Source organism: Pseudonaja textilis, chromosome 5 (assembly GCF_049901715.1).
Source record: "Pseudonaja textilis isolate UNSWEBS1 chromosome 5, rPseTex1.2, whole genome shotgun sequence".
Taxonomy (NCBI): Eukaryota; Metazoa; Chordata; class Lepidosauria; order Squamata; family Elapidae; genus Pseudonaja; species Pseudonaja textilis.
In genome coordinates this window covers 58698529-58725492 of record NC_141994.1, presented here as the reverse complement: position 1 = coordinate 58725492, position 26964 = coordinate 58698529, and the positions used below count along the sequence as shown (strand labels likewise).

General features: G+C 39.0%; 1 protein-coding gene and 1 long non-coding RNA gene across 2 annotated transcripts; one reads left to right on the top strand and one right to left on the bottom strand.

The window, feature by feature from the left end:
- Positions 1-7109: 7109 nt before the first annotated feature.
- On the bottom strand, positions 7110-19931 carry LOC113450073 (uncharacterized). Its single transcript, XR_015743915.1, has 2 exons — positions 19786-19931; positions 7110-15111 (listed from the first exon to the last, which is right to left on the bottom strand). It is a non-coding gene; the product is annotated as an uncharacterized LOC113450073 (long non-coding RNA).
- Positions 9867-18068, top strand: RESF1 (retroelement silencing factor 1). The gene is made up of 3 exons (XM_026720846.2): positions 9867-15138; positions 15966-16043; positions 16906-18068. Exons 1-3 carry the CDS (start codon positions 9867-9869, stop codon positions 17061-17063), a joined length of 5508 nt encoding a protein of 1835 aa, XP_026576631.2. The 3' UTR covers positions 17064-18068.
- Positions 19932-26964: the final 7033 nt, after the last annotated feature.

Sequence of the window (26964 nt, the reverse complement as noted above, 5' to 3'; positions counted from 1 at the left end):
CATGGATTCCCTTCTGTTCTTCATTTTCTCAGATGTAACTTACAATATGTAATTTTCACATATAACTGTGTGTGGGAAGAGAGGATAGTTTTGCATGACAGACAGGTGTGCATGCACAGCTTCATTTGTGTGAGCGGCAGGTTCACACAAGTGGGATGGGGGTGAGTGGGGCTGCAAGTGCCAGCACCTGCTACTCCTGCAAGTAGGGCTGCACACACGCTCACACGCCCCTCGTATGGCCCGGCTTCAAATAGGCCATTGCCCGGTAGTGGGCCAAGACTCAGGGATTGGGGACTACTGGCTTTTAGTACCAATATACATTAATTTCTTCAACAGCTTTTGATAAATGCGGATAAATGACAGTTTATGACTTTTTTTACTTTATTGAAGCAGTATGGAACAAAACATGAGAAACCAGTAAAGCTCATACAATGCTAATTTGTTAGTCAGGAGTAGTAGGTCTGACTCAGCTCAAACAAAGAGAGATTTCTCTCTGAGTCACATGTTTATTCAGATCTGGACAAAGATGGGTTCTCTCATTAGTCTGAGAAAGACCTCAAATGATTCCTTTAATGTGCTGTGGAGTTGTAATTGCAGGAATGTTCCAATCTCAGATGGCAAACCTCAGATAAAGAATGTTTCCAAACAAATACAATTCAGGTAAACAAAGTCACTAATCTAAAGGAGGATTAGAGAGAGGAAGTAAACATATGTTAGACTTTAACTAGAGATAATTAATTGTATGGATTACTGTGCTAAACAGTAACCAAAGTTAACCAGTGATGGAGGATAACTAAAAATGTGTATAAATGCAAGACTAGACTCCAATAAAGATCATCATGATTCAGTTGTACATGATCAAACAACTCGACTGCCTCATCATTACAACAATGTGCTTTTATACTATACTTGGTTACATAAGCAGGAAACACAGCTATCTGAATGAAAGTATAAAGAAGTAAAAAATATCTGTGCCCACATCCTATAGCGATAAGTATTTTGATCAAGCTTTATTTTAAAAACTATTGTGGTTTCCCTACATTCTGGACATATGTCCTTTACTTCAGCCATTTCAGTATAGAAATCTTGATCATCACAATCCTGATCAACACATTAGGAACTCACGACACTCTAACTATAGTTTACAGTATTTTGCAGCTTGTTTTAATTTCTATACCTACTTCCCTTAATCTTTTGTAATCTTGCCTTCCACACTGCAGCACTGTATCATTTCTTGATTTCGGAGATAGGAATAGCAAGTAATAGCTGTCATAGCAACTCTGCGGTTTCATGTTTGGCACACTGTAATTAGATGGTCATTATATCATAGCACTTGAATTATTTCAGCAAGCTAGTGGACATGGCCTCACTCTCTCATGAATGCCTACATGAGAAAACTTTCACGCCTTGTGACATCTGGCCTGGGACAAGCTGTGAGATATCAGTAAAGAAAAAAAATACAGATGGTTCTTTATCTCCATAGGATAGCATATGAAAAGTAATTCACAAGGAAAGAGTTGCCTGCTCACATAAGTTTAAATACTGTTAAAAACTCAAACTATTACGCCTGAAAAAGAGGGGCTTCTTTTTGAAAAAATCACTTCAGAATAGTAACTTCTGAGTTTACATAAGAGGAGGGAATATGCACATTAGGAATGCTTCAGGTATGTTTTTTTAAAAATGCTATAAAAGATGCAAAAAATGCAAACAAAACACTTGCCTGTGGCTGAGTAAATCAGCTAGTACAGTTTTGAGGCTCAGTTCCAAAGTTTTGCATGACTTCAAGGTGCATCAGCAGTTTACCAATTATTTGAATTTCGTATTTTTTTTTTAGAGGTATACTGTGTTTCTCCCGAAAATAAGATGTATCTCGAATATAAGCACTAGCTTGATTTTTACACTTGTGTCTAATATAAGCCCCTCCCCCCCAAGTCCTAGTTAAGACAGTTGCATTTGGTTGCACAGGGTGGGCAAGGTGCATGAGTAAAAATCAAGTGGGGGTAGGAATGGGGGGTGGGGATTGAGCTGCTTACCTTCAGACAGTTGTAGCCAGGACTTGCACACCCTGATACCTGCCTTGTCAGCCCACTTCTGCGTCTGTTCGCCGCTGCTCACGTTCGTCACCCCCAGTCTCCATTTCGTCATCAGAGGCCTTCAGAAAAGGCCTCTGCAGCTAAGAAACGGGCTCCGGATGGATGCACAAGGTGCCCCTGGCATTGTTTTGACCTTTCCTGAAGGCTTCTGATGGCAAAATGAGGCCAGGGAGCAAGTGGCCACAGAAGAAGTGGGCCAGCAGTGGGCTTCTGCTGGGCAGGGCTTTCATTACTGCTGCTGCTAGGTGAGTCATTGGAAGACATCCCCCCAAATAAGACATGGTGCCTTTTTTGGTGTCAAAAAAATATAAGAAGGGTTTTATTGGGGGGAAAACACGGTAGATGATTTAGACACTTTGGAGAGTGAAGGATAGGAATAATACATTGAAAAGGATAGCTCTAAAGTGAGGGGATAAAATCAAATTGAGTTTGGGATATGGAACTGAAGCCAAACAATTGGCAGTTTCTTTTATTTCCTTTTATTGTAACAAAGACTGGAACTGAGAAACTTTTTGCTTTGACAACCAAATGTCTATAACTTTCTAACCAGAAGATAAAAGGAGTTTTCTTTTGTGTGCTTGCAAGTTTAATACAAAGGGCTCTTTCAAGTTATCTTATAGAAGTGTCAACTGGCTGAAACTGTATCTTTTCACAACAGACTCTGATTCTGTGATGCCTTTTCTCATGCTAACATTTTCTTTTTTTCTACTTTTAATAAAATGCTCAGTTAGGTAATCAAGTGTGAGAAACGCATTCACCAATCAGAAATTTAACAGAGTCATTAAGTGAATCAGCAAGCAGTTTATTGTAAAATACTTTCTTGCAAGAGTGGATGGCTACCCAAGAATAGATTCCAACAACTTTTTATTTCTTCAGCCCGAAGCGCAAGTCCCTCCCTTGCAATCCCGTTTGACAAGGACCACAAGTTCACAATTTTCCCAGAATGCCTAGTTCCCATCTGTGAATTTCCTCATATTTATCTTTCTCCTCACCCTTTGCCCAGTTCTGGCTATGAGAAATGAAGTGTACACTCAGATTGTTGGAAATAACAAAATGTTTTATTAGAACTGGTAGATCTCCAAGTGTACAAGCAAGAGAGAGACCACACCGGTTGCAGATCTCAACATATTTTATACATTCCTATCATTGGCCGCTTGTCCATCCTTCCCAGATCCAGTTGATAGGACCAGGTCAGTCACGTGCTAACAGTCTGCCTATAATCTGCTATCACACCTAAGTGTTTAAAATTAGTTAAGTCCTTGTTATCACTAAAACTTGCTAAGCACTCAGCCTCTTCATTTCTCACCTTTTTGATATTTCCTTATCAGTTCTCTTGTTTATCTGTACAATGCAGTTCCCGGTACATATCTCAAGCCAGAAGCTATGTATGTCACTGCTTAGCAGAATTCATTCATTGAGTAAACATGACAGTACTTTAGATATGTAGTAGTATGGCTTTAAAATAATCTTCTATATATATATAAAATCTAAGTACCACTCACCCATCACGAAATTTCCAGAACCGTAAAGACTACAAACTTGAAATTTGGCACATATGTTCCTCTTGGCTTCTAGGTCCTTGCTAAGAAAGGATTTTTCGAAATGACCATCAGATCAGTAGTATTTCTTACAAAGTAATTAACATGATCTGATGCTAAGGAGTTCTACTCCCCCCCTCCGCACCTGAAAAGAACTCTATTCCAACTGCCAATGCCTTATATTAACACACTCTGATGCTAAGGAGTTAGATATTCTACTCCCCCTCCCCACCTAAATGGACTCTGTTCTATCTGCCAGTTGCCTCACATTCCATTACCTCAGTTCAAACTGGCAGTCATTCCACTCCTTCACTCAGGAGTGGCCTGGGGCTCCTTACAGTACTAAATGTTGGTACCTCACCAAACTATGCCTTCCACCTATTGAACTGCTTCCAGACTCAAGGCGGGAACGATATTCCCTTATGTGTTTCAATTACTGACCACCACTGAACCAACAGATTGTGAACCGAATTTCTCCTGCATAGCCCGATCACTAAGTTTTGTCGCACAGCACGGGTATCCAGCTAGTAAGCTATATGCTAATCTATATTATGGAAAATTACAACTTATTATATTGTATCTCACACCCCTTTTCTCTAAACAACCTTTGCCCTCCCTAAGCTGGTTTCTTCTAACCATTTGCGTGCAATTTTGCATAACCTACAGTTCCTGCTTTCTCGTACACATCTCAAAGGGTACTTGCTTTTTGCAAAAACAACACTATCAGTTTCATTACATCATCAGTTACATTAAGCTTAATATTATAGGATGTTTAACTAACTGGCCATGTCTTTGACGTTGTTGATGAGGATTGCAATGATCACAACTCCTGTACTGAAATAAAAGACATATGTTCTGCGTATGGGGAAGGGTGATAGAGAAACCACAAAGGCTCTGACTTATCGCTATAGGACCGTGATGACGAACCTATGGCATGCATGCCAGAGGTGGCATGCAGAGACCTCTCTGGGAACACAAGCAATCGCCCCAGCTTACTTCTGCCACGCATGTGTGCACGGCTCCCACCAGCCAGCTGGTCTTTGGGTTTCTGCCACACATGCCTCGGGGGGTGGGGCACATGTATGGGGACATGTGCGCATGCGCGGGGGGCAAATTCATAGGAGATGCACACATGCGTGGAGATGCATGCACGGGGCGGGGCACATGTGCAGGTGATGCGTGTGTATTGCATTTTCGAGGTGCATGCACGCTTTGGGCACTCGGTGCCAAAAAGGTTAGCCATCAATCACTGCTACAGAAGAGGCTGTATTTCCTGAGAGTGCTCAGGAAGATATATCTATCTCAGCATCTAATTCTGTCCTACTACCACAGCATCATTGAGAGTGTCCTGACATGGCATACTTGCATGGTATGGGAACAGCTCTGTAGCGGACAAAAAGGCTTTACAGAAAATCATTAAAACTGCCCAGAATATCATCAAGCTCCAGCTAGCAGTCCTGGATGACATCTTCGCATCTCGCTGTTTGAGGAAGTTGCACAACATTCTCAAGAGACTCTTCCCATCCTGCTTACAATCTTTTTGAACTGTTGCCTACTGGCAGAAGATTCAGAACAATTAAAACTTGGACTACACGTTTTCTGAATAGTTTTTATCCCAGAGCTATAATTACATTTACCAATGAACTTAAGGACCACCATCAGTGGACAGTATTACTTGGTCTGTTGTGCGGATACTTGTGTGTTTTTAGGGGGCAGGGAATTTTGGCGGGTGGGGGTATGTTGGGGAATTGTGTATGTCGTGTTGGGTCTGGTCTCTGGGTATTATGTGAATTTTGCTGTATGTGTATACTCTATACGTACAATGACAAAGAAGTATTATTGTTATTATTGTTATTATCATAGGATGTGGGCACAGATATTTTAGTAATTTCTTTTACTTCCCTACAGAGAGCTGTGTTTCCTGCTCATGTAATGAAGTACAGTATAAAAGTATGTTAAAGAAATCATTTTCCCAGCCTTATGGAGACCTATCTTTGTCCAAATCTGACTCAGGCTATGACTCAGAGAGAATTGGACTTTGCCTCTTTGTTGGCGCTGAGCCAGATCTAGTACACCTAAATAACAGTATAACTGGGCAGGATGATTTCTTCCATCCAATCAACTGTTCTTTTGTACTTTTTTCCTGCTGTACTGAATACAAAGGGAAATTTGAGTCTTTGTCACAGATTCCCTCTTTTTATACAGAGAAACCTTTTTGCTAGAGCAATTAAAATAAATGATCTTCCACTTAGATAACTAATTGGAAAAAATATGCTGAGGCAGAATCTAGAGCCAATTTTGGTCCTTATAACAGAGAGCTGGATAATTAGAAAGTGAACAGGCAAGTTAAGTGGGTGGGGTGGGAGAAAGGACTTCATTTAAGTGAAGCAGGAATCTAAATCAAATTGAATTTGTAGTAGTCCTAACACCAAAATAATGCGAGGTTTGGACGAATTTGTGTAAATATATAGGAGGCTGATTGAAAATGATTAGCACTGTAATGTGTAAATAGTTTAAGCCCTTGAAGATTCAATATAAGAAATATCAATCTTAATTATGGTTTAAAATATCAATAATCATATTGGTAGTCCTTGAATTATAATCATAATTGAGCCTGTAAGTTGTAATGGTTGTTAAGCAAGGTGCCCATATGATCGCCTAGCTTAATGATCCCCACTCCTGCTCTTAATGATCCCAATTCAGTCATTAAGCAGAGCACAGTGTGCCCCAGGTAGGGGAGGCCTTTGGAGGACTAGAAAGGCCTGGTCCTGCCTGCCTGCCCCAGTCCTCCCAAGGTTTCAGCCTCATGCTGTTCAGCAAGCAGGTGCTATTCTCAAGATCTTTTGAAAGCTTCTGTTTTAAGGACTGAATCTCCTTAAAATGGAGTCTGCTTAAAAATAAAGCCTTTCACTGGCTGTTGAAACCAGCAGAAAAACAGAAAGATAAGTTAGATGTAGATGCGGATGGTCCCTGGAGCTGTCTGAGTGGCTGGGTTGGGAGCAGGCTGAGGCCTGCAAGCTGCAGCAGCCTCACATATATGCCAGTAGCCTCTGCATCCAGTTTGAGGTTCTCTTGAGTGGTTAAGTGCCTGCTTTTTAAACAAATATATTTATTTGTATCCACTTTTATTTTTACAAATAATTGAAGATCATGAAAATACCCAGCATGCCTTTCTCCTCCTCTTTTACGAATACAAATATGTGTCCCAGAATAATGTTGCAGGATCCAATCTGGGTCAGTAACCGGGACCATATTTGTATTGCCACATTCTGGTGAGAGAGAAGTTCCCTGAGTGTGAGAAGTGTTAAATTAAAGCATCCTTTTTTTTTATGACTCAAACCTCATGTTAAAAGGAATGTCTTTGAAGGAAGGGAGGTTCCAGGCACCAATTAAAATGTTGACTGATCTTGGAATGTCTTTGAAGTGCCAGTGTAGCAGCAAATCGTGTTTCCAAAGCAGGACACGAGACCACAAAAGGTGGAAGAATACAGGTTTATTTGCGCAAAGCGTTCAGAGCATTAGCATGACAAATTCTGAACTCCCGATTCTCATTCTAGGCAGTTCCTTTATACCTATTGTGACTTCAGCCCAAGTCTGGGCGTTCATCTTTGACATATTTACCAAATATGGACTACCGTGCTTACAAGATAATACAGAAAACTTGCAAAACATCTTTTTCCAAGAAGGAACCAGAAAGAGGATATGATAAACATATTTTGCCTATTCCGTTATCTTACACCACCAGATACTTTCCACGCCCACCCTTGTTTACAGTGACAGCTACATTGTTAGTTCCTTAAACTTATAGATTACTTAATATATGAGCAAGCTAAAGCAAAGGCCCTCTGACCTTCCTATGGTTGTGACTTGTGACCTATATAGGGTAATGATATGATCAACAGTGCTATTATTTTATATGCCTTCTTGGTCCTGCTTCACCAGGAACTAATTGAACTATTAAATTTTATTGGAATGTCTTTGAAATGCCAGGTACTGGTTGTGTATGATATGTTGATGTATGCTCTCGTGTTAGGAAGTGCTTGCTGCACCATATAAGGTAATGAATTGTAACCTGTGTTCTGAAAGGTAGATTGTAAACCAAGCCATTTGCATAATGGGGCGGTAGTTTAGGGTATAAGAATAGAGCAAATGCTATCCTTTGTGTTCCTCCCAGCTGCCAAGGGTGGGACCCATATCTGCAGATGTGTATTCAACAAAGCCTTTTTCCTTGGATCAACTTTGAATCCTGGTGGTCTTTTGAGCCGCCACCTCACATGAGGATGGGCTCCATCACAAGTCCAAAAGCTTGGAAGACTAAACTTCTGATCCCGGTAACCGACCCAGATTGGATCCTTCTCTTTTACCTACAATAACGATCCAGGAGGTGAAAGAGAGTAACTGGCTCAAAGTCACCCAGCTAGCTTTCATGACTAAGGTGGGACTTTAATTTATAGTCTTACTGACCTAGGGTCTTAGCCACTAGACCAAACTGACTCTCAACAGGCAAATGTACACTGGTAGTCTCTGGAGCTGACTTGAGGCTCTCTCAAGTGACTAGTTTCATCCATTGGGAGCAGGCTGAAAGCCTGTGGAGACCTGGCAGGGCAGAATAGGAGAGAAGATTAGCAGGGGAGGCTTCTATAGCATCCCTGCAGTCAGTCGTTCCGTTGTAAGGGTGATTGGCTGCAGGGACTCTGCAGTGGCCATAAATTTGAAAATAGGTTGTAAGTAGCTTTTGAGAATGTCCATTGTAATTTTGAATGGTTGCTAAGTAACTGATAGTAAGTAAAGGATTACTTGTAGTATTTAGCTTCTTCATCCAGAATCAAGCATAACAATATAAAATATTTTGTGGGTGGTATCAAAGTGTTTGTTACGATAGAGAAGGCTCACTTCTCCAATAAAAAGCTAATCCAAATTTTGGGACAAGATACAGATCGTAGCTAGCAAAATTGAACCCGAAGCTTATCATATGACAAGGCATAGACGGAAAGGAAGAATGATGAATTGCAGATATCATAGCTAAACAAATTGTTGAATTAAGTTTTTGGATGAGATACTCCCTTATGAATAGGTTAACACTTGTTGCAAAAAAATTGTTATGATTTGCCATTAAATTCTGTCTAAATTATAGTTTTCTTCAGTGTTATACAGAATTGCAAAAGCTGTTGTTATTTGGACACAGGAAATCTCTTGTGACATCAGATATGCTCTGACTTGTGATAAATACTATATAAAACCACAAATTCAGCACTGGTTGGTACTCTCCCTGGTTGGGAGAGATCTTATGGATATCACCATTGTATTCTTACCTAATGTTTGTATACTAAAAATTGATATACTGTTTGGGTGGCTATATAAATATAAATTTTAAACAAACAAACAAATAAATAAATAAATAGGATGTGATATGTAAAATTACATATTAAGGATTATACCTGGGAAAATGAGAAACCTAAATAATAACGCCATATTTATTCTAGCAATGACCTATGGCAATATTCCTGGAATATTATTGGAATGTTAAGTAATGATTATATAAATGTTATATTCATCACAAAAACAAGGTTGTTTTGTACTCTGAAACATGTTTAATGTGTTATTGTATGCTAAAATGAAGAAATGCTGATGTTAACACTAGTATCCTAGAATAGACAATCTGCCAAACAGAATATAGGATACGCCATAAGAACTGGAGTTGTCTGGAAATGAGATAGGTGAGTGGGTGGTGGTTACTGGAAAATTACCCAGTAGACCCAGGGAATTACCCAGGGAAACAGGATAAGGTGATGTTAACAGAATCTTGTGTGCAGAAGTATATAAAAGTCTCCAACATGATTTTGGGGAGGGATCTCCATTTTAGGGAGAAGGGGTCCTGGCCTTTGCAAATGCTAAATAAACAAGCTCTTTATTGTTCCTGGTCTCCTGTTGCTTTTTTGATTATTATCACAGATAACAAAATTTTTGCCCAAATCAGAACATAGTTATGGAATGTGAAACTATTGAGACCTGTTAACTTTGCTATGTTAGTGCTAGCATTTAAAAATTCTTAAATGTAGTGTGTGACAAGGTGATACCAGAAATGTTCATTTAATTTATATGGGACTAGGAAGAACTAGCTTATAAAATAGCATTTTGATAAGGAGCTGTATGGTTTCATTTGATGGACATACATGAAATTGTATGATTTCTTTTTTCTCTTAGATTCCTGAAAATTAAAAGAACTTTCAGCACAATGGACTGGAATGTCGGGACAATCAATAAGATGCAAACTCATGGATCCTACATGATGCCCCAAGTTACTTCTGCTGCTTCTGTTACTTCCCAAACAAATGTCTTAATGCAGGATTTTTGTAATTCTGGAAACAGCCAAACCACAAATATCCGATCAAATGTGAAGTATATGTTGACAAATAAACAACAATTTCAAAGTAAGAGGGCTTCTAAAACCTTAAGGCCAGTATTTCCCAAAGTAGCAGTGTCCAAAACAAGTTTTGGACTAAACAATAATTTTTACAATTTGTCACCACCTTCACTTTCCACCGTGACAGTCCAAATGGCAGCTGATGTACAGAATCCAAATTCATCAAGGAACATGCATATCTCTTCCTCTTTACCAGTACAGGGAAGTACAGTTAATTCTGTGCAAAATATGCATCAAAAGACAAATACCTATATAGCTGTGGGCAGTTTCAGTAATCAGACACTGCAAGATTGTTCAAATTCTATGGGAACCTCAGTTTATCAGCAAGATCTTCTAAATTCTTCATCTCCAAAAAGGGCCCTAACACAGATGCCCTACTATTACATGAATGGGCCTACCTCTCAAGTAGATGCTAGAGTGTCCCTTAACTCTGCATCAAATTATTATTTACCTCCTCAGCAAAATGTCCAGTATCCTGATTACTCTTCAGCAAAGAAGTGCCCAAATTCAGCTATTCCAGTAACAATGCAATCACAACCTTATGTTTCTTATCAAATAAATCCACCATATCAAATTTATTCTCATTATGATTACGGGAATGCTGTCCAAGCTACTAACATATCTCTATCAGACTCGATAGTTCCCACACAAGGGAACCATGGACAATTTGTTCTGCAACAACCAGCTGCAATTTTATCTAATGAAAAAGTTGAAAGTTATCATAATTCTCTGATTGATCAAAATAGCAATTTATATTCTGTTCGGCCTGATCAGAAATCTCAATCTCTGTCATTCTGTACAGAAACAAATGTGGTAGGCCCCACTGCTGATAATGTAAGTGGACTAAAAACAACAATGCAGCTTTCTAATGAATCAGTAAAGTCATATGTTGAAGGTAATTTTTCTAACAGTATACCAACAATTACAACAACTAAGGCTGCTGAACCTTTGCAACAAACAAAGAAAACTTTGCAATTAGAAAAGAACGTAAGTAATGAGAATTTATCTAAGGATAAACTTAAAATAACTAGAGAGAGTTTATCACTAGATGTTCAAGCCTTGTATGAAATGAGAAATGCGTTATTAAAACTTAAAGACAATTTTAGTTTAAAACAAAAATTATATTTATCTTCTCTACAGAGTGGGCAGACCTCTAATACATCCATAAACAATCAAAATCCTAATAATTTACTTCCTCATGATACCAACCCATCAGTAAAATGTACTGACCAGCAGATTCTCTCAGATAAAGTCACTCCAAATCAGTTTTCATCTAATTCACACAATTCTTCAGTTGTACCGCAGAAAACAAAGTATCATTTATTGCCAATTCTGTGGAATATGCTGAAAGGTACTGATGATGAAAATATGTTATTTAGTGCTGATGTTGAAAGTGGAGATAAATACCAAAATAAGCATTTTATTGTTCAACAGAATTCATGTATTGATTCTAATGGTGATACATTTGGAAATCCTGTTAACACTGATGGAACTACTAAATTAAGCTATAAAAACTCTCCTGTTCATTCTAGTCAGGGAACAAACATCATTAAATCTGCTCATAATCAATTGGAGAAAATATCAGCTGTACCTAACGGTGACTTATTTAATTCTTCTGAACAGAATAAAGATTCAGAAAGGGGTGGTGTTCAGTATTTAAATGATGGCATTCAGAGTTTGGTTCAGAATCCAGATGTTTCTCAATCATCCTCAATGAAAAAATCAATAAAAGAAGAACATGGTAATTCTACTCCTGCATGTCACATTCAGCATAGTGAAACTACTTGCCTTCAGAAACCTACGAATAGTGAAAAGATAGCTGATATGTCTAGTTTTTCTATCTCCAAAGGAGTTGAAGCTATTACTGGGACTCATGGTGTAGAAAGAACTTGTTCTTTGGAAGAACTGAAAACAAGCCTGGCTCTATGGAGAAAATGCCTCCCAAAATCTTTAAATGAACTAATAAATGGAAATAATGAACCTTCCAGTGATGGGATGGATGGCAAGGGTACTGCAAAAACTTTGGAAAACCTCCCCAATATATTGACTCAAAATTACGACACTAAAATTACAGTCGAAAGGACTCAGATTTATGGTTCTTTTGAAAAAAATCTTGATGGAGTAAATTCCAATTTGCCAAAAGGCTCTGAACCTCAAGTAGCTGTAGTTACTCCACGGATATTATCAAAAAATAATGATGTACAGAAAAACAATGAAAGCATTTATCCAGCTACCGATATTGAAGGCACTGTCCATACTTTAGAAAAAGCTATATCTACAAAATCAGATAGTAACAAGGAAAAAAGAACTATTTACTCACCTACACATTCCTATAAATATTGTGATTTAAATGAGCACCAGGGAACAAACAAACCCACAGGAAATAATAAAATAGTGAAAGAAGTTGGAACAAATCAATCTTTTGATTTAAATCAAGAGAAAACAAATTCCTCGCCACTTGGATTAAAGCAATATGCCCTCAATTCAGGAGACCAACATCAATGTGAACTGATCACTAATCATTTAATTGCATCTCCTCTAACATGTGTAACATCAAAAAAACATGGCCCAAATTTGGATGAATCCAACAATACTGCTGACATTGGGTTGAAAGACAGTATGTTGCAAATAGCTAGTGTATGTACTCTTGTACAGGGTGATGCATTTTATAATTCACAAATAGCAGACATCTTTAGCGCTAGCCTTTCGAAACCTGATATAAAGTTTGAAATTTCAGAAGAACACATGCCTTCTCTACAACACAATGAGGACAAATCTGGCCTTTTGAAAAATGATCCTGAAGTTGGAATGAGTCTTTCAGAGGAAGAGGGCATATTGCTACCATCAGGAAGTTTATCCAAAGCTTTATCAGGAAATCTTGAAGACTTGCAAACATTAGAAAGCCCTCAGTGTGACAAAACCTCCGTGGAAACAAATGCAAGCAACTCTGAGAAACAAAAGGACAATGACTTTTTAGAAGTTGCTTCACTTTCAGGAAAAAAAAATGAGCAAGATATATCTTATGGTTGCAGTATGGATTTGTCCAACAACGAGGTGTTTGAAAATCAGGACAGTCTGTGTGAGACAAACAACATGTCCAGTATTAGAAAAGCAGGTGACTCAGAGCATACCCTGGATAAAGGCAAAGAAGCCCACTTGGAAAGCAGCACTGAATCCTCCATAACATTTTTGAACAATCAGCTAACTGAGCTTTCAAAAGAATTTCCTTATGGAATTGGTTATTTGAATATGGTAAAGGAAATAGAAAACAAAGATTCTATAACTATTCTAACAGAAAGAAAAGATAAAGAAAACACTATAAGGCATGAGAAAAGTCTTGATCCTAGTGATGCAGTAGACCAAATTAAAATAGTAATCCTAAATTCTCAACAGATGAGTGAAGTGTTTCCTGAATGCAGTCAACAATCCTCTAACAAGCTAGTTAACCATGGAGGTGACCAGATGAGAATGGATTCAAAACATAATTTCAGTAAAGATATAGGACACTACAGGAAGTTTAACCAGGACTTAAATGTTGATAGCAAAACTGTCAGGTCTGAAAGACTTGCTAAAACAGAACGAACATACTGCTGCTTGCCAGGATGGCTAGCTTCAAAATATAATGTGGAGCCTTGTTCCTGCATGCTAGCTAAAGAACCTGGTTTGAAGGGAAAAACTGATTCACAGTCTAAAGAGAGATCAAAATCCAATGAGTCTGATTGTAGCCTTAAAAATGAAGTACAGAATTCCATATTGGATACAGGCAATAATATCTTTCTTTTGGGAGATCAGAGTAACAAAGTTTTAACTAAGACTTTGGGATGTAAAGAAACTGAACCTCAGGTAAAGGAAGATAAACTACCCAAATTAGAGCAAACAACTACTCCATGTTATTTATTGGAAAAATCAAATTCACAAGAACCTAAAAAGCGGGGTAAAAAACTGTCTCATTCTATGGATTCCCAGTCTCTACAGAGAGAAAGAGTTGGAACTAATAACATGCACAAGAAAAATGGTGGAAGGAGTATGTCAAAAAGTGAAGCACAGTATCACTTAAATACAGACTTCAAAAAGATAATTATCAAAAAATTTGCCAAAAAGAAATTGGAGAAAAAGTCTTTTAATAAAACTCCAAAATCAAAAACAGATATTGATCGCCACAGAGGAATAGAAACTAAGCTTAGTGCCAATTTTGAAAAATACAAAATTAAACGAGATACTAGTGAAACACACATGATTAAAGGACCAGTTTCAAGCAGGAGTCTAAAGAGAAAAATGAAAGAGAAAAAGCTTAAAGCATTGGAAACTCAGCCTAGTCAGGTCATGCCCTCTTCAACATTAAACAGTGTTAGCTTTGCTTCTGAAAAACATGAAAATGTTGAGCATAACTCTACCTTGGGCTCGCAAGAACATTTAAATAAAACAAAATTGAAAGATTTGGAGAAACAATATGGATACAAAAAAGTACAATATAATGAACCCATTTGTCCTAAGCAGCCTGTTGAAAAAAATATCACACAGCTTGTTAAAAGAATAAATCTAGAGCGATATGCATACAGAAAAGATAAGACAAATGCATGGAAATGTCAAAGCTCACATTTCAGTAATAGAATTCCTGCATCCCAGAATGAAGGAGATAATCCTTCCAATGTATTTGAAGTCCACTCCCCAGTCAAAGAAAGCACATTGGATAATAGTAACCCAGACAAGTGGTCTGTAAAATCACTTTCTGATAAAAAATGTTTTAAAAGAAAAAATAAACACACTGTTTTTCTGCAAAAGGAACAAAAGAAAAACTATTTGAACAGAGTTGCATTTAAACGGACTGCCCAGAAGACTATTCGTTTGACAAGCCTGGATTCTGTACATTCCAAACCTCTTTGGCAGGTGAAATCAAGTAATGGAACTGAGGGTTCTGAACCCCACCAAAAAGGCAGCTCTTCATCTCATATGTCTGAAGTAGAAAAGCCACAAATGCTTGAATTCAAAATGTGTCCAGAAATATTATTTAGGAAGTCCACCTCTGAAGAACAAACTTTAGACTCAAGAAAGCTTCCTGAAAAAAACAGGATATCTGTTACAGGTACAGTTGGGTTTCCTTTTAATCAATCAAAGTAAACCATACAGTATTTTCTTTTAAAAATATTACAAATGCAAGCTAACCCCACATTTATATTGCTATGTCTAAAGAGTTAAACATCTATAAAATACCTTTTAATTTGGCCAGAATGCTTTTTTTTATATTCCTCAAGCAGTAGAAATCTGTAGCAACATGCTAAAGATCTCAACACAACAGTAGCTAGTAGTATCTGTTACAGGTTTGGATTTCATCTGGCCCTCAGCTTGTTCTGATGGAAATTCCCTAAATTTCAAAAACTTAGTAAAACAGCATATATTCATATAGTTTGGAGTTTTAGCCATTAGGGCAAATATAGATAGTCCTTGACTTACAACCAGAGTTGAGCCCAAAATTTCTTTCGTTAAGTGAGACAGTTAAGTGAATTTTGTCCCATCTTACAACCTTTCTTGCCACAATTGTTAAATGAATCACTGCAGTTGTTAAATCAGTAACACAGTTGTTATGTGAATTTGGCTTCCCCATTGACTTCGCTTGTCAGAAAGTCACAAAAGGTGATCACATGACCCCACAACATTGCAACTGTCATAAATATGAACCAGTTTCCAAGCATCTGAATTTTTATTACATGACCAAGGGGATGCTGCAATGGTTGTGTGAAACACAGTCATAAGTCCCTTTTTTCAGTCCTATTATTTTGAACAGTCACTAAACGAACTGTTGTAAGTCAAGGAATACTTGTATCTATTCTTAACCTTTGTACTATATAGTCAATCTGGCTTGCTTTTTTACATACTCTTATCAAACAATAAGCTTCTAATTATTATTTACAGGAGTCAAAAGTAAAAGAGAAGATTGGTTAAATTACTGTCCTGTGAAAAGAAGAAAAATGGAAGAAAATGAAAGTCAAGGTAACCTTGTCTAAAACTTAGCCATTTGATTTAGGAGGTGAGCATAACTTTCATCAACACCACTCAGATTGCCAAACGATACTTTGTTCTTCCTTCCATTTCTATATATTTTCTAATATCCCAGCAAACTGATATTTTTGGAATTACTTTTGCTAGATTAATCTAGCTATTAAAAATAAGTTAGGTGAAATTAACTTAATTAATCAATTGATAACAGGAGACACTTGCAATCCTGCTTGTTGGCTTCTCAGAGAAATCTGGCTGGCTGCAGTGGATTAAAGATGCTTGGCTAAATAGACCTGCAGACATAGCCAGATGGACTATTTCTTTGCCATTTGATTTTGAGGACCTTGCAGAAAACTTACTTGGTTTTATTTGATTACCTATGCCAGGAGATAAAGGTTGGTGTTGATTTGGGTAGTTGCTAATGCCATTTGGCTTTGGAAGCATAAAGCTTTGTGTTCCAGTGAAAAGCTGTGAGATTTTACCAGTGCACCCTACAGGCTTTGCTGCACAGAGAGAGTCCCAATGTTAATTATAGATAAGGGAAGGGATCAATATCGGATAGGTGTGTCAGCTAAAAGGGGATAAGATAATGGTGCTATGAATATATGAGGGCAGGCTCACAGTCCCCATAGAGGAGGGGACAGTGGCCTTCTTCTTACTTCCAAAGCTTTTTAACAATTGAATCAATTCCAGTTTTGCTCCATGCAGGCTGTAATCTGCTCAGAATGGTCCAACTGAATTTTTGGATACAATGCATTTGTTACCTGCATGAAGCAAAACACACATTCTGTTTGCATATTTCTATTGTAAGACACCAAGCTAAAATAATGGGATGGTTTTGTTGCTAATCTTGCAGTTAATAATGACATTCCACTTGACACTGCAATAAAAATACTGGATGGAAATGAAGTATTCCAAGGGTCCATGAAGGATTCCAAAGCCACCTTTGACACCTACCGGAAAATGCATCTAGAAAAAAGAAGCCAAAGCCTGGATAGCGGTCCCATAAGCTAGGAGCTTTCTTTTGTAAACAACACATTTTGGACTTCATGCGCTTATATTCATGTCCTGATGACTCAAGCCGGTAATAAGGTGTGTCTTTCATCTATGTGACCTTTCATAATTTATTTCATGCCTACTGGTATCTTACATATGTAATGATGCTTACTTAAGTACGTAGGTATGCTAATTGTTGAATTCTGGAATGTGTTATAATTTCAACTTGTTGGAGATTTTGTTAAGTACAGTTAAGTTCAATACCTGGCCTGAGGTTCAAAAATGATGGCAATATCAGTTCAAAACTAGGCCAAATTGCTGGCATTTTTATGTAGACATTTTAAAGCAGGGGTCTTCAAGTTTAAGACGTGTGGACTTCGACTCCCAGAATTCCTCTAGTCATGTTAGCTCAGGAATTCTGGGAATTGAAGTCCACAAGTCTTAAACTCGCCAAGTTTGAAGACCCTTGTTTTAAAAGAATGGAGCTGTACTTTATTAACTGTTGTGGAAATAATTAATACATTAATAAAAAATAGTAATCAGCCTTAGTAGGTTTATCAAGGAGCATTGGATTTTATTAGCTGCTATTCTGTTTTGTTGGGACATGAGAACCATACCAGAATATCAATTTTTGCTTTACTGTACTGTAATCCATTTACATACTGGGTTTTTGGAAGAAGAGGATTCCAGGTAAAAGCAAAAGGGCTTATTTTTCAAATGGTTGCTATGATTTAAATGAAAATATATTTAATTTTTTCCATTCAGAACCCCTTTAACAAGCATTTCATTTGGACTCTTCCAATTATTTTTACAAGACAAATCCCTCAGTAAGCTATATTAGCTAAATGTAACAACAGTTTGTGCCTAGAAACTATTGTGTTATTGAATGTTGTGCCTTTTATTGTTTGGCACTTTTGTTACTTTGTTTATTTTGACAGCTATATGTATTTTGAGTAAACGTTTAGTCACTTTCAAATGGTATTATTTGTTTACAGAATTAAAAACATTTATTTTTTACCATAAGTGGTTTTTGTGTATTTGTAAAAATTACTTTCTCAAATTTTAAGTTGGTTGGCTAAGATTATAAATAACATCTTGTGCAAGATCACTCATCTCCAATATATATATATGTATTTAGTTCTGCTTTCAAACACCAGCCATCCATTTCAAAAGTCACAGTATGTGTGCCAGAGAGGGTTCTTCTAGGATCTGTACTGTTTTTCTAGCAATTAAAAGAGAAAAAGTGACAAGAATGAAACATTTCAACAGCAAAGAGATATGTGGTTAGATGAGTCAGCCTGGTATTTTCTTGCTGAACACAAAACTCACCAGAGTTAAAGTTCATTAATTTTCCAGAATAGAAACACTTTAAAACTTCATGTGATCATTCTCTGCTGAAAAAATGATAAACCACAGAGCTGCCCAAATCATGATGATTCTATTGGTAAGTAAAAAGAAGTTCTAAGTGTGATTTTAGCTCAGATTGCTCTGGGTAAAATGAATCCAGTGTTGGGCTGAGCCAACGCTTTTTAATGCTGCAGCTTTCTATTTTTATTTTTCTCCTTCCTCAGTTTGTACTTGACCCCTACCTCTCTCTGCTCCAGTAAAATGGATCATATCTCAAAATCCCATTCCCTCTACTCTTCTTTGAACCAGCCCCTGTTCTTTTATCATTGAATTAAATGTATTAATTTCTCCACAGACTGTTAACTGCTGAAGATCTCTATGTTTGCAAACTAACTATTGAATGCCAAATGATTACTTTTAATGTCCATTTATAAAACATTGGATATTAATTGTAATTTCATTTTTGGACTTCCATTATGCATTAGCTTGGTTCCAAAAAATAGCATTCGGTCTATTTTGTAGAGATTTTCTGATTCATTTTTATCTGTAGTTCATTTTTGGTAAATAAACCATTAAGTATGACTATATAATATTCAGGTTTAATAACCATAACCTGCCTAGTCATTGATAAGAATTCTGGGAGTTGAAATTCATCTACTTAGAAGTTTTCAAAACTTGCATACAGTGAAAAAAACAGCTGTATTATCTCCATATATCACAGGGCTTCCTACTCACCCTCATCTTTCTGACAACTTTGAAATCCAAGCTATATGGGAAACTTTTTTTAAAGTAACACCTATTCAATCACATTACTCAGTCTGAATGATTAAAATTACATATTTGTACCACTTCCTCTAAAATTTCATTGAATGAGATAAGAGTTATGAACAATGCAAAAGCCAGATAGGAAACCACTTTAAATTTTAGTGAACTTCCTTTTTTTTCCAAATAATTTTATTAAAGAAAAAAAATAACAGGCTAAAAAAAAGAGTAAAAGGAGCAAAGAGGAATAATAAAGACTTAAAAGAATAGGAAAAAAGGAAAGGAAACTAGGAATATAGTAAAGAAAAAGAAAAGTTATATAAAGGAGTGAATTCCAACCTTCATCACAAAATATATAAAGAATTTTAGTAATTTTTCACATCTTAAATAACAAAAATGATTGTGTCTCCCCTTATCCCCTCTCTTATCTATAAACAAATCCATAAAATAGAGTTATCTCAGTCTTGGTGTCAGCAAAAATTCAGGAAGGATTACCAAAAATAACATTTTTATTTATTTATATTTCCTATTTCTCAACCACCTCTCTCCCTCGGAATTAAACATACCTATTTTAACCTTGATCGAATAGACCAATTTTATATTTCTCCCATTTACTTCTAACAACCTTTACCTTCAGTCCTTTCAAATAATTTCATAGAAGGTTTATTTCTTTTCATTGATCTCTTTTCATTTCTTTGTCTCTTCTCATGAGATTAGGCAGAGGAAGGGGGAAAGCTGTTTGTCAGGAACAACTGTTTGCTTCCTGGCCTTTGTGGACCTTGAATTGTGTTTTCTGGCTTTGTAGACTTTGAACCTCAAACTTGCCTTGCTGATTCTAAACTTTACCTATGAAACTTGGACTTAGCTTTGCATTTTTGAAATCTAGGACTTTGATTTGTGGACTAGGAATTGTGTTTGTCGCTGCCTTGGGACGTGGGTCTGTGTAGTATTGCTGTCAGGGGGCTTGGGGTGAAACCTTATTAACCGCATTGGGAGGGCTGTCTGTCACTGTGCAATAAACTGACTTAACTAACATTTGTACTTGTAAGTGTGACCTGAGTCGAAACAGATGTAAGCCTTTGAAGTCCCATCCGTTCTTGCTCTTGTTGATCTGTCTGCAGCTTTTGATATCATCAAATATTTACACTGTCATTTAGAATCAATTTGGAATTTATCATGCAACTGGACAATTGTGGACACCTCAAGTTGAAGAAAGAATGCAAATGCCATAGATATGCAGGCCATCCTGAAAGCAATTATTGTTCTAAAAGCTATAGCTGCATTGTCCTGAAAAAAGCAGGAAAACAGATTCTGTAGGCACATGCAGCACCCATGCAGAATAGCCTGCAGCCTTGAAGTCATTAATTTTTAATTTTCAAGTGACAGTTTTCACAATAGCACACAACTTGTGTTCCTACAGCCAAGATCTATCCATGGAAGAAGTCTGAGGCAAAGCTAAAGAACCAAACGTGGAAATTTCCAGATTATTGATCTATACAACACTATTTTAGGACTGTTTTAACAATTGATTCACTTGCAAGAGCACTGTGGTGGTGCGGAAGAACCTGTAGACTCAGTGTTGAAAATTAGTTGATAAAAATTCTCAGTCAGAGAAGATTCTTTGGAAGTTGAGTCGCATCAACTGGACTTCTTGTTTGTTCGAAACAAGAAAAGTAGCTTCTTCAGTATATGGAAAATTAGGTTTGCCCCTGAAATATATCCTGTAGCAAAGCAATTGATCAAACTGTTCCATATGTGATGACTTTAATGCATAAAAAGATTCCAAAAGAAAAAGGAGCTCAGCCTTAGGTAACTCAACCTTGTAGGAACCTGCAAATAGTCTGTATCACTCTATCTCCCTGTTGAAGATGGAGACACATTGTTTTTAAAGAGCAACTGGATGGATGGAAGATACTCAGGCTTCAAAGACTGACATTTAGGATCTGATTATGGACATTTAAATGTTTAGGGCATTTAGGAATGACAATGAAAAATTATAAATTTAGTTTTGTTCCCACTTCAAACATATGGTGCTAAAACTCACCGTGAAGCAGCTGAAAAAGAGCATATAAAGCACTTTTTATATAAAACGTATAAAGCACTTTTTTATATTTAGCACAGGTCAACAAGTCATATTTAGCAAAGGTCCCTTCTCGTCACTATGCTTAACATAACATTGGGTAAACCCACAAAATTGCTGAACTCAGGAACTTGAACTAACCACGTTACTGTAAATAAGGGTGAACATGGAAAATAACTGATGTTGTAAGATAACTGAACAATCAAAAATATACCTGTTATTTCCTCTTTATACTTCCTCTATAGAAATGTATGCAATATTGTCCTTATTTGGTAAAATGTAGTAAGAGTAACGCCCAGGTCTATGCTGAGGTCATAATGGGTATAAAAATATTGTCTCAGGAAGAGCTGGGGGTTCAGAATTTGCCATGCTAATGCTCTGAACACTTTGCGCAAATAAAACCTGTATTCTCCAACCTTTCGTGGTCTTGTGTCCTGATTTGGAAGCAAGATTTGCTGCTACAACTGGGGCTGGTACCGACCCGTGGGGTGCTTAGATCTGGCTGTGGGCCCACCCTGGAAACAGTGAAACACCGGCTCATGGTGCTTCTGCTGGAGAAAGTGCAGCCCGACCAGGCTCCATTTTTGGCTGTGAGGGCTTCTACAGTCTTCTGCCAATGAAAATGGATCCTGGCTAGACCATGCACGGCCTCTCCAAGCTCCGTTTTCACTGGCAGAGGGCTAAGCAGGAGGCCGTCCTGGCCAAAAATGTAGCCTTGATGAGTGATGTCGAGCTGGCTATGCCCACTCTGACCACATCCCAGCCTCCCTGCCCTCCCAAGGTCAAACACAATTCTGATGTGGCCCTCAATGAGATCAAGTTTGACACCCCTGTGCTAAAGGAACTTGCAAAAGCTTTGGAGTAGAACAGATATTGCATAGCCCTTATCATCCACCATTATCAGGAAAAGTTGAATGAGCTAAAAACTGCATTCATTAGAATTTTGTCTGAGCAAAGTCCAAGCAGTAGGAAATGACACACCAGCTTGCGTGTTTACCAATTTCCAAGCTCATAGAAAATATTGTAGATCATGTTGTCGAGTCCAGGAAATAGACAATCTGCCCTTGGTTGGGTGTCTAAGAGATCTCTATTCAACTTCGGAAGGTAGTCTTTTCTGATATCCTTACGTCTATTTCACTCCTCACTTCTACGTGATGGGAGAGCCCCATGAGGAGGTGGAGGCTTTGGGTCAAGAAGATGGCTGATAAAGGAAGCCTTGAAGAAAATTATATGAACGACTTTTCTGCCTTTGGCAAGATATATATCCAGTGGGATGGAGTATAATATGATCCTGCCTTTCTCCCTATGCTATTTAAAAACTGAATATAATGCTATCTAGGTAAGTTGTCTAACATGTATCCTGCTAAAAACTCAAATCTTACTTCAGTCATGATTTCAGATCTTCTAGAAGTCAGAGAGGGCTGAATTAGAGAAAAGCTGTCCTGTTCCAGTCCACAAGCACACACAAGAGATAAGGTGTTAAATGTATTTGTTCACACAACTAACCATTGACATTCCCCAAGGCCCCACTGCTACTTATGAGTAGTCCCTTTAAACATTTTTCAAAGTATCATCTCAATGAAGTAGCCATGGCTTCCCACCAGTTCAAGGCAGTGTAGAGGCAAACGTAGCTCTACCTTATCTGAAGCCAGACTAACCAGAAGCCAGAAGATGTCCCCAATAAGTTTGAAGGAAGATGAAGGCAAATGAGACTCCTGAGTTCACGGAACAAAGGCAAAATATGACTTCAAGTTCAAGGCAGGATAAAGACAAAATGCAACCCCCACGAGCTCCAACAAGACAAAGGCTAATGAGACTCTAATAGATTCAAGACAAAGGATCAAGGATGTTTCCAAACATCCACAACCAGTCAGATTAAGGATGGTTGTCTCTGACATTGACGAAGTTCAAAACCGTAGTGAAATAGGTGCTGAGAGAAGTGAGAATTATTCCTGTAAAGAAAAGAGCAACATATTTCTCTTCTGTATAACCTGAGAAACCCCTGGTGGAATATTAACTAATGTATTAGTGCGTTAACATTCATACGAGGACACCAGCTGTCAAGCTAGTCTAAGAAAAGAAACCAGTTATTGCGAAAAGTGCAAACAATATCAGGATGTAGCAACTGTTAAGCAAATGTTAAGTATCCGATAAGGGGATAGACTGTGAATTGAAAATTCATCTGATCTGGTTGGACCAATGATAATAAGGGGCAGTAATGGGGGAGGAGTTTTTTGGAAGTGTATTTAACTTTGTAATCATTTGTATCATTGCTCTTTGTGCCTCTACCCACATGAGGACAAGGAAACAGCTTTTGCAAAAACTCAACTAAAAACTCAACTCCTGTATTGGTCATGGTGTCTCCTGTTGATTCAAACAGAGAATTTCAAATCTCACAGGTGCCAACTGGTAAACCTTATTAAGAGAGGCTGCCTCCTTTCAAATAGCCTTGCTGGTCTCCATTGTTCCTCTCTCTATTTGACTTTGCATGTCCTTGGATTGGGGGATGGCTGAAAACTACTTGTCAGCACTGATTGACTGCAGATTCTTCTCCAGACTCTGTAGTTGGCTGTTCATCTGGTCACACTCTCTTAGATTCCACCAATGTTGCCTGGACTGCTTCACTCCAATCACCCCTTCTGCCATTCCTTGTCTTGACTGCCACGGATCCTTGTGTCGTGCCCCTGGTGGAGACTGACTCTGAGAAAGAGGAGGAACAGCCAACAGGGAGTGGGTCCAGAGGTGGTGGAGGAGGCTGGGGAAGGGCAGGGGCTGTCTGAGCAATCAGAGGATGATCCAGGCCCATCCCCTATCCATCCTAGGTCATGCAGGGAGGAGAGGATCAAGGAAAAGCTAGGTCTACTCAAGAGGAGATTACCATGATCCTCCTCGTGGCTTGCAGCTGGGAGCTATGGATATAAGTTTGTAACTGCACAGTCAGAATTGCTGCATTTAGTGTTTACTTTGAAAGAGGTTTATCTTTGCTGGCGTTCCTCCCATGGACTCTCCTTGGTTATTTTCCTGGAGTTTATGATCAGTTATCTTGGCTTGCTTCGGAACTCTCGTCAATGCGGTTTGTTTTGGTTTTCTTTTTGCCTCATTATTTACTTTTGTGACTTTAAACTGCTTAATAAAATAGTGAAGTTAATTTGAAGGCCTTACCGGACTTTATGTTTTGGGTTATTTTGAGAGACTACGGGACATCACATTTTGACTCCAGCCACCCCTTCAACTTGTTTTTACTTTTTGTGGGGTGACCACCAGCTCAAAGCAGAGATTGTCCAGTTAACTCAGCAAGTGGCTCTTGACTGCACAGGTGGCACAAATGCAAGCTGCCTGGCCACGCCAAAAATGCCCAGTGGCAGAGCCAGATAAATTTGATGGTTCGCTGGCCCAATTTCTAGCACTTTTTGGGCAGTGCCAGCTTTACATGAGCCTTCCGCCTGAGGACTTTCCCACTGACCGGGATAAGGTGGGTTTTTTGATTAGTTTGTTTTCAGGCTCTGCAGCACGTTGGGCGGCGCCTCTGCTGACCCAGCCCAACCAGGTGTTGGACAATTACACTGAGTTTTGCCGTCAGTTTCAGGCCATGTTTGAGGACCCTGTTCGAAGCCAAACAGCAACAGATATTTGAGAGAGTTGAAGCAGGGGCGTGGCTCACTCATAGATTATATTGCTAGTTTTCGGGTGGTTGCTCAGGATGTACAATGGAATGAGGCAACACTATTAGACCAGTTCCAGGAGGGTTTGTCATCAGAGCTCCTGGATGAGTTGGCGCACAGTGAATGCCCTCAACACCCTTCAGGAGCTCATGCATCTGTGTCTTTGTATCGATGCTAGACTTCAGCAGCGACGGGTGCAACGATGGACAGAGACCGTATCTGTTTCCAGCAAGACGGCGCCCTTGGTGGAAGTGCCTTTGGAGGAACCCATGCAGTTGGGGGCTGGCCACCCTTGCCTGACTCAAGTAGAAAAGGAGAGACATCGTCATGATGGTTTATGCTTCTATTGTGGCAATCGAGGCCATTTTGCGGCCAAGTGTCCTGTTAAGACATCCATACCAGCGACGCCTGCGGTGGTGGGAAACGAGCATCGCTCAGCCTACGGGGGTCTGTAGGTCAGGGTGTAAAGTTCTTAGGCCCACCATCTTCACCAACCTTGCCATCCTCGCCACCTTTCACATCTCCACCACAATTGTAATTGGTGAAGCATCTTGTGCTGAAAGCAAGTGTGTTCGTGCCTGGTGTGGGAGCGGTGGAGATCCAAGCCTTGGTCGACTCAGGGGCCACAGCCAATTTCATGGATGCTCATTTTGTAGAGGAGTGGTTCATTCCTCAGCAACAGGTGTCCCCGCCAGTAATGGTAGAAACGATTGATGGTCGGCCCCTTCATTCAGGACCTGTGGTTGCTGCAACCAAACCCCCTTTGCATGCGTATTGGGAAGCATGTGGAGGAAACAGTGTTCTATGTTACTGTAGTGCCTCGTTTTCCGGTGGTGCTGAGTTTGGAGTGGTTACAGGTCCATGAGCCACAGATTGTCTGGTCGTCTGGAGCTGTGTAGTTCCTTGATAGGAAGTGTGCCAACCATTGCTTGCGCTCCTGTGCAGGGAGTGTGGCTATGCCCGTGGACCTGGATCTACCTGTGGAGTTGGTGGACTTTGTTGATGTGTTTGGGGAGAAGGAGGCAGATCAGTTGCCTACGCATCGGGCATATGACTGTCCAATCGACTTGTTGCCCGATGCAAAATTGCCGGTGGGTCGGATATATTTCCTGTCGGAACCGGAGTTGGCCATGTTGTGGGATTTTATTGACAAGAACCTCCAGAAAGGGTTTATCTGGTCTTCTACCTCCCCATTGGCTGCACTGGTGCTTTTTGTAAAAAAGAAATTGGGGGAGCTACATTTGTGTTGTGATTACCGCACGTTGAATGCAATCACAGTGAGGAATCGTACCCGCTTCCCCTCATCCCTGAACTGATTGAACAGCTTCGTCAAGCTAAGATTTTTACAAAGTTGGGCTTGCGTGGGGTCTACAATCTGGTTCACAATCATGCAGGGGACGAGTGGAAAACAGCGTTCCAGATGAGTTATGGGCATTTTGAATATACTGTGATGCCTTTTGGATTAACCAATGCCCCAGTTGTGTTCATGCATTTCATGCACGATGTTTTCCGTGATTTGTTGGATCAATTCGTGGTCATTTATTCAGATGACATTTTAATTCACTCAGACTCCCTGCAGGAACATTGGCAACATGTGCGGCTGGTGTTGCAACATTTGTGTGATAACCACCTGTTTGCTCAATGTGAAAAGTGTCAGTTTGCACAAACCACGATTGATTTCTTGGGACATTGTATTTCACCTGCTGGGGTGGAAATGGACCCAGAAAAAATACAATTGTTCCAGGAGTGGGAACCTCCACAGCGGGTTAAGGATGTGCAACAACTGTTGGGGTTTGTGAACTACTACTACACATTTATTCCCCACTTTGCTGCCTTGACTGCTCCCCTTTCTAATCTGCTCAAGAAGGGGCTGAAGTTCCATTGGGGTGCTGAGGAGCAGGCAGCTTTCAAGGCGTTGAAAGTTGCTTTTGCTTACGAGCCTATCCTCAAAAACCCTGATCCAGGCCAGCCATTTGTGGTGGAAACATGCTTCCGATGTGGCTGTTGGTGTGGTGCTCCTCCAGGCCTATGCTCCTGCAGGCACCTTGTTCCCGTGCGCTTATTATTC